Source organism: Lepisosteus oculatus, chromosome 1, assembly GCF_040954835.1.
Source record: "Lepisosteus oculatus isolate fLepOcu1 chromosome 1, fLepOcu1.hap2, whole genome shotgun sequence".
Classification (NCBI taxonomy): domain Eukaryota; kingdom Metazoa; phylum Chordata; class Actinopteri; order Semionotiformes; family Lepisosteidae; genus Lepisosteus; species Lepisosteus oculatus.
In genome coordinates, this window is record NC_090696.1 from 67,862,002 (window position 1) to 67,870,777 (window position 8,776).

General features: G+C 44.1%; 1 protein-coding gene across 1 annotated transcript; it reads right to left on the reverse strand.

Moving 5' to 3' along the window:
* Positions 1-1,763: 1,763 nt before the first annotated feature.
* uchl1 (ubiquitin carboxyl-terminal esterase L1 (ubiquitin thiolesterase)) lies at positions 1,764-8,020 on the reverse strand. Its single transcript, XM_015345366.2, has 9 exons — positions 7,887-8,020; positions 7,763-7,774; positions 7,273-7,401; positions 6,225-6,378; positions 5,654-5,739; positions 4,142-4,189; positions 3,765-3,834; positions 2,617-2,675; positions 1,764-2,306 (listed from the first exon to the last, which is right to left on the reverse strand). The coding sequence occupies exons 1-9, from the start codon at positions 7,917-7,919 to the stop codon at positions 2,220-2,222; spliced, it is 678 nt and encodes a 225-aa protein (XP_015200852.2). The 5' UTR covers positions 7,920-8,020; the 3' UTR covers positions 1,764-2,219.
* Between the last annotated feature and the right edge of the window lie 756 nt (positions 8,021-8,776).

The following is an 8,776-nucleotide window of genomic DNA, read 5'->3' on the forward strand; positions in this document are numbered from 1 at the left end:
CAGCAGCAAATTTTTTGGGGGATTAAACAATGCAGTAAATATCTGCTCTGCAGGAGGAATGGTTTTACATAACTGTTGCAATTTCACTCCAATTCTACAGACTCTCACAGAGGAAAATAACTGCAGTGCTGCTTTTTGTACTATATTGATCAAGAACAGGAGGAATGCAGTGATCGAGAGAACTTCCAAGTTGTAAGCGGATCAAAACTGTGAAGCATTCTCTGCGAAAGCAAAATCACAATAGCATGTCTTACAATTACTTGTAAAGCTCAAGAAATGTCTAGAAAAAAAGTGTGGTGCCAAGAACTAGACATGGTTATAAATTTAGTAAGTGCTAGAAAGGCTTTGAAATTTTTAAAATGCAACTCTGTTCTCTGTGGTTTCAGTTGCTTGAACGCTTTCTGCTCATTGGTCTACCACCAGAACCAAGTCAGGGGGGGAAGGAAAACCCAGAGACGAGAATGAAGAGGGGAAGTACCCAGGGACAGAAGGTCTCTTGATTATCCTACAGCAGCACAAAGAAAGATGAGAGGGCAGGGTCATTAAGGGCTCCTAGCACCCAGTAAAGGAGGCCTCCAATTGTGCATGCCTCCGCAACGAATAATTTCTTAATTAAAATGGTCAATTTTTCCTCCCACAGCTGTAGTGGTGTTCTGAGAGAGCTTTACAACCTGGTGCTACAGGCAAGCTTTCTAAGGAGCAGTTTGAGACATTACCAAAGACAAGAGAACCGTAAGCACACAACTTTATAAAGTACAGGATAATCCAAACCGTTAAAAAAGAATTTATGCTGCAGTTCATTCTCCTCTTACTACAAAGAGGAAACAAATCTGAATGCTGCTCCTGTACTCACAATTATACCCAGAGATGCATGTAAATATTCATGGCAAGAGTTTGATTTGTGGCATGCAATGACATCTACTGGTGAAATGGAGTTTCACAAGCAATGTTTTCATCAACTTCCAGTCTTTTACTGAAAGACTTTTCAAGTTAGCAGTGCATTAGGACAGTCCCCCACTGGATGGGGCCAGTGGGGCTGTCTTAATCAGTTGACCACTTCTTGAGGTACCTTCTCCAGACCATTAATGAAGGATCTTAGCATAATGTCAGCATAATTTTGCTAGAGCCTTTTAAGCTAAGTACAGCACCTGGTAAGACCGTTTGAGCACAAATGGTAAAAAGGCTTTTTTTTTTTAAATAGGCATTAATTTCTTATGCATTTTACTTCAGTCCCATTTAAAATACAGTAACTTGAGGTTTGTAACTAAGGACAGCATAAACCAAGATGCATTGTGAGAACCCTTTAATCAAAAACTACAGATTAATCCAAAGTTTTGGGCCTGGTTACTTGTTCATTTAATTACAACCTGCAAGTAAGAGCCAGAGCACCAGTATTCTGGAATATTATTTCTCCAAAACTGATTTGGTACAATATTGATGGTCTTTCATGCAATAACTGTTAAAAAGACCATTTCAACTCCCAAAACCTCAGTGCAGAGGTGGCTAGTTACAAACATACTAATTTATAGTATATCCATATTTATTTTTTAACATACTAGCTGAAGGCATTCATATTCCATCCTGGGCACATGAGGCTAGTAGACTGGGTATCTTAAGAGATGCTAAACGTCCAAGTAGTTCATAATCTGCATGCGATAATGGCAGCGCTGGAATACCTGCATAATACCAAAGGCAAAGCTCCAGCTTCAACAGCAATGCCTGAAACCAAGCAGTTTAAAAAAAATAAAAACAGGACACCCAGATTGTTGCCCAGAGGCATTTAATGGTCTTCCACAACAGCTCAGCGCTAAACACGGAACAAAGTGAACAAAATGGACATGGCGAGAAAGGCAACAGAGTACTGCGGCCTTCAAAAAGGTAGAAACTCATAACTGGAACATCTCAGCATGTTCTCCCCCCGCCCCGGCAACTTCAAAACCACAAAGAGGCACTTTAGCATTTTTTTTTTTTCCCCACCTCCAGAAGGCCCATCCTCAACAACTATTCCAACACCAGAAAGGAAAGGTGGGAAGTGGTCAGAGAAGAGATGGGACAACTGACATTTTAGTACTTAAGAACTGCTACAAGAATTCCCCATCTTGGTAGGAGACACCAAAACACAAGGCTTCTGCAAGCTTGGCTCTACGTGCTGTGCGCGTGTGCTAGTTTTTGGTGCAAACTGCATCTCTCCCCCCCCTCGCGAGCACGCAACTACGGGCTTAGGCAGCTTTGCACAGCGCCACCGCCGAGAATCGAACTTCCCCCTTCTCACGCTCCACAAACTGCCTGCAGATCTTGGCAGCATCCTGCAACACAGAAACCCACATCAGTAAAACAAAATTCCCCAAATGGGTTAGTATAGTATGTAAAGCTAAACAGCAAAAAAAAAAATCTTACTTCTAAAATTCTTTATAAGTCACTACTAAACCCAGACCAAAAGCTGAGCCCATATTTTCATACCAGTTCCACAGTGTCTCTGTGGAGCTCAGGCCTTACAAGTGTTATACTGCACTACATTGCATGCAAGACAAATGCAGTCCGCTGCTAAAAAGTCACCCCTTCTCAAGACATAATCAAACGCTTATCACGGTAAGGAAATCAAACTGTGCAACCTACCATGATGAACGAGTCATCTTTTGTAGCCCCATGATCAACAGGCACACTCATTCTTCCATCTAGGAAAATTGTTAAAAGAAATCAGAATCCAGCTCTGCATTCTTCACAGGTTAACTATTAAGGACGGACAAAGCCTGGAAGAGCAACAGCAGGGCCACTGGAGGCCTCCAAGGAGACTTGAAAGACTGCAGCTTCCATCAGGTCAGCTGTTCAATAGTTTTGAGAAATAATAACTTACACTTATATAGCGCTTTCCTGGACACTCCACTCAAAGTGCTTTACAGGTAATGGGGATCCCCTCCACCACCACCAATGTGCAGCCCCACCTGGATGATGCGACGGCAGCCATAGTGCGCCAGAACGCTCACCACACATCAGCTATCAGTGGGGAGGAGAGCAGAGTAATGAAGCCAATTCACAGAGGGGGATTATTAGGAGGCCATGATTGGTAAGGGCCAATGGGAAATTTGGCCAGGACGCCGGGGTTACACCCCTACTCTTTTCGAGAAACGCCCTGGGATTTTTAATGACCACAGAGAGTCAGGACCTCGGTTTTACGTCTCATCCGAAGGACGGCGCCCGTTTACAGTATAGTGTCCCCATCACTATACTGGGGCATTAGGACCCACACAGACCGCAGGGTGAGCGCCCCCTGCTGGCCCCACTAACACCTCTTTTCACCAAGGCTTATCACATGGGTTTGTAGAAGCTGGGTTAGTGCCAATGATGGTGGCAGCATTTGGCTGTTCATGTGGTTGGAAGGCCCGAGTCAAGAAGCTTACATAAAGCTGGCCTACCAGCAGAGGAGTAACCACTGCATTTATTAGATTAGTCTGCTGAGGAAGTCACTCTAAACTGTTCATTAAAAAAAAGCCTTAATACCAGCACCTACTAATCCTCCATCAGAGAGAGGTTAATATATTGAGGTTCCCCACAGTCATGTTCCTGGAAATGAGGATCTTCAGATGGCACAAGTTGTCAAGCTCAGTTGCTGGATTCATGCTTGCATCAGTGGAATTAAATTAGCACCGAGCCCACCATGAGATTTCAGAGATCAAGAGCTAGTAAAAACCATTGCACAGCAGATGCAAGAATGCAGGAGTGGAGTTAAGCCTTGCTCAAGACCTTTAATAAGTATCCTTACTCACCCAGTTCATACAGGTGCCCGTCCACATTGATGAAGGTAATGAAGTGGAAATTCACTTTATCTTCCTCTACCTAATGGGATGTTCAGGTCACAAGTTAGACAACAGATCTCAACCTATCGCTTCAGAATGCCCTGCCATAACACCACAGGAGTTAACTACCAACTACAGTTCCCCTGAAGACTAACAGGAGGTGTGATAAGAGCAAAGACTATATCCAGTACTAACCACATATGTTCAAAGCCCATGTTTAAGCTTTCCTACTACATGCAAAAGGAAAGTAACTTCAGTACAGAAACTGAGACTAAATCAGCTGCTCATAAGGTTAACTTGAAGGTTTTCAGTGAATTTCATATAGGAAAAAAAGAAAGCAAGCGTACCCTGCACTGTCCTTCTGCTGCTACTTCATCATGGGCTGTATGGATGGCCTGTCATGAGAAGAAACATTCAGATTCTTAGAAAAGGAGTATTCACAGTAATTCTCCAATACGGTTTTGGATTTAATTTCAAGAGAACATTTAAGAAAAACCCAATATGAACATAGCTTGGCTTCCGTTTCCCCATCATGTGCCCTATGTTTCCATTATATCGGAAATACTATAGGCCATGTGTGGGAATTACAAGATGATTCTCCATCACATCCTGTCCAATAAAGACTACTACATTTTGAACCCCTCTGAGACAAACCATTACAGAATAGCAGTAGTGCCCTCTAGTGGACTTGTTCATCTACAGTGCAGGACCACCTGTTTATACACAAATACCGTACTGCCATTTGAGGTGTCCAGATGCTTCAGTTTAGAGTAAATCACTTTCATCAAGACCGAGTATGCCCACTTTGGGTGTGCAGATGGCAGGCATGTTCACCAAAATGGAGTAAGATGGCTTCTTCAAGGCCAGGTTAAATAAAGGGGTCTCAGGGTCATGAATAGGGGGCTTCAAAACCAAGCCATGGAGAATCTTTGTACATTCACTTCCACAGCATCAGTTTCCTTAAGGCTGGGGCTCCAGTTTTGTTCCTGCAGGTCCATACACTTGCTGGTTGTTCCTCCAGCAGAGCTCATAGAAGTTATGGCAACCCTTCCCCCCACCCCCATTTGAAAAGTGGAGATTAAAGCTTCTTACACGACGCTGTAGTTAAAAAGCAATAATCAAAAAGTTGCAATTAAGCTGGCAAGGTTGAATTACGTTCGATCCCAGATGGAACATAAACGGGTGTTCATTTAGAGCCACCGCCTGTAAATCATGAACCAGAAATGGGTGTGACAAGCCTATCAAGTGAGCAGTGGAAAATCCCATGGTTTCCGCACCTTCTGAGACTCCAAGCAGTTGAACACTAATACGTGCTACAAGCATCAAGTCAGTCTTGGAAGAAATGCACATTTATTTTCTGGTAGTCTGCCTTGCTGTATTTACTGTCAAAAATGACATTTTCACTTGGAAGTTCAGGAGCTTGGCGTTCCGACATGAGACGTCAGAGAAAAGGAGTTTCGTCAAATCTTGCAAAGCATATTTTCCTAGAATTTAGATCTTATTAGTAGAAACTAAGCAACCCAAGACTGTTGAAATCATGTCTTCCACATAACCACAAGTGCAAAAAAAAAAAAGCTTCCAGACCTAGGTTTAAAATAGGCTTTTCCATTAGTTTCAAGTTGTGTCTTCTGGTTTGGTCTGAAATATTCAAGCGTTGGCAAGCTATCTACAGGTTGTTTGTGCTTTAACCCAATCAAGGTAAGCTTCTTGATTGATAACTAGTAAAGATTGGGTCCAGTGCCCACTCAGACAATAAAAACTGCATTTCCAGTATGGGGGAGACCATAAGAACTGACTGCTGGCAAAACCCGTCGATATGCTGAAAGTGGTGCAGAACATTCCACCCTGTGGATACGTACCTGGCTCTTCTCCAGCTCCTTGGCCCGGTCTTCTGCAGACATGCTGGCGGTTGTATCCAGGAAGCTCTTCAGTGCCGATCCACTCTCTGAGAAAGGGAAGCTTTCAGCGTTAATGCAAGGTGAAATGTTTAAAAGGCAAAAACCAAGATGAGGAAAAAAAATAATCACTGCTCTGCTGCTGCTGTTCTACTTGCAGGGCCAGTTCTACCCATTTCCTCTGTTCTACAAAAAAAAAAACTGGTGTTTGATATGGAACTACCATCTGTAAATCCTAAATCATAAGCCAGAAATGTGTGCGCAACTTAAACCGGTCATGTGAATCAAGTCAATACCGACTTGGGAAAATCCCACCTACTCATCTTTAGAAGAGGTGTTCTCAGATCTTGGGTGCATTTTGAAAAGGGACACCCCCACGATCTGAAAACTTCTGGAACAGAGCTTGGCTTTTCTTTGGCAGGTGCAAAGAAAAGCGGAATGGGCCGAACCAGAACAAGGAATCTATTCTGAGCAGGAGCGGGCAGCCTTGCTACTTCCAATCTCCTCTAGACACTCCCCCCATCACAAAACTCACTGAATTCCAGTTTGTCCTTGTTGTTGGCTACAGCATGCAGTAGCCCGACTGTGCCACAGGAGTTGACGATGGTCTGCTTGATAAAGTACACGCTGGGGATCTCCTTGGCCTTCTCAGCCAGCTCTGTGGACTGCTTTTCTCTGAAGGTCTCATGCTGCCAGAGAGGAAGGCATTACCACCATTACAGCAGTCCCAGTAACCCAGTACAGCCACTGAATGGCTTTCTTACCATCAAGCTCTAGGCTGCTTAGTGGATACAAAACACCAATATCTCACAGAGCCGGCTGTTGAAGCAATCAATATTGGTTTCAGATGTAGGTCACAGAAGCCAGACAAAAGCACATTAGGCTCCAAGTCCATTTCCTTTCTTGATGTGCCTGCATAATCATTTTTGAGCTTCCAGCTTCCCCTTTCAACTACAAATCCCAGAGGGAGGAATAAAACACTTCCAGCAAGATTTTTTTATGGTCGTTCCTGCACTTGACACTTGGTACAGTAGGTGCATATTAAAATTTAAAGACCGGTAAAATACCAGCAGAGTTAATTTAAAAAAAAAATGATTTCTCGGTTTCACACTGGAAATCGGACAAAGGGTCAGTTATTTTTGAATCACACAGGGCAACTCCGAAAGATTTTAAGGTCTGAGAAACTCATCCAGTACATAACATCAACCCCACACAACCCGTGCTGGATAAGGATTTCATTCTACTGTACTTTCTAAAATACAGAAAAAATCAATACGCAAAACCATTAGCACGGATGACCGCATCCTCCTTTATAGCATCAACCGGACGCCCTGTCGATTCGTGTCCCGAACTGAACCGATTTCAAAACCGCATGATGCAGATAACCATCTTTTGCGGAGGATTGCCAGATTAATCGCTTCTATGCGTTTGAACGGCCCACAGTCCCAACACTCCTGAATGACAAAAATCCCTCGGATGCACTAAAAGCCTTGTTTCGCCTGTGCTAGGACAGGTCTTCCCAGCACTGCGCTAGTCGGAGGCGCACAGACGCGTCACCGGCGGAGCCCCGACCAGCGCCCTACCTGAGGCGTGAGAGGAAACAGCAGCATCACCGCGCAAGATGGCTTCGGCACCGAGGCCAGAGGCTCGTCCTCGAACCCCAAGACATCAACGAAACGCCAGCTGTCGCCCACGCCCAGTTTAGACAACACCTGGGGCGGGGAGGGAGAAAGCAAACCTCAAATAGGCGTTCTAGGCAGCGCATAACGTAAAAACACTGAACCCCTAAACCACAATCAGATTTCGCAATGTATCCGCAAGCAATATATTCGTGCGTTTGACTTATTTTTTTCTAATCTTTAACCGTGCACTCTGACACTGGATGAACCCAATCCATTTTTTAATTCAATTTTGATCAAGTTGAGACAGACCACGCCCTTATATAAAACGCGGAGGATGACAAGAGTAAAAGAGTACGCATTTAACAAATCCGCTCAGGCTGCAGGTGGCTCTAAGTGGCAACACTTCGGAGAGGCTTTTCGATGCACAAATGACTCAGCAGCGAGCACGTACTTTGTTCAGCATCTGAAAAGACAAGAGAAACGCGCAGTGAGCAGTCGTCTCGGAAAGCAAGGTGCTTCCAAGTGACAGCAACATTCCCGTCTGCCGCAAGCAGGCGAGTAACAGCAGAAGGTACCTCAGGGTTGATTTCCATAGGCTTCCACTCCATGGCGGTCGAGTTGGGCTTGAGCGTCACACGAGCTAGAAATAGCGCTTCTGTCCGGCTGCTCCACCGTTTATATCACCAGTATCAAAGGGTGCCCACGCCGCTGCTCATATAGAAGTGGTCCTATCCCATTCTCGCACAGGAGAGGGGGACGGAAATTTCTAATTAGATTATATCGAAGAGCAGATTTGCCTCCCCAGCGAAAGCAACATTGCTTGGGCGGTGATTCACCACTCATATCAAGAAACACTTTGATTCGCGAGAAAGCGGCACCACGTTTGCAAGTTCTGTGGAGACTGGAAATAATAGCACAGTCCAGGTCGCATGATTCGTCTGGAAGTTGCTAGCAAATACCCACGGGGGAGCTTGCCAGTTCGAAAGAGCTGTGCAGCGCCTGCGAGAGACTTGTTTTTTTTCGGTACATTAAACGAAAGGAACGGAGTGCTTAAATTATTGTCAAGAACTGAGCAATACAAGTTGGTGCAGGTCTCCATTTTTAGTCATCACTCCATTCTTTAAAAACATTACCTAACTCCTTAATGCATATTGTCAAATACCAATAAGTGCATGTTGTCAAAATAAACTGTAGATAACAGGCAACGCGGACCCCCTCGTCATATTTATAATTTATCGAGACTTGATAATTTTTCATTCATGTAGTTAGTGATTTTACTGTGTGGATTCGTCCGTCACATGATCAAATAACCACCTCAAGGCAGGCGGCCAAATGGATAAAAGATGCTTAGATTTCGCTGTGCTCATTCTCACACACAACTACAGTACAGATCGTGTAACACTAACAGTTCTGTTACTCTACTTTTCTAATTGTGCTTCAATTAGTGTTTGGCACCACCCTTCCA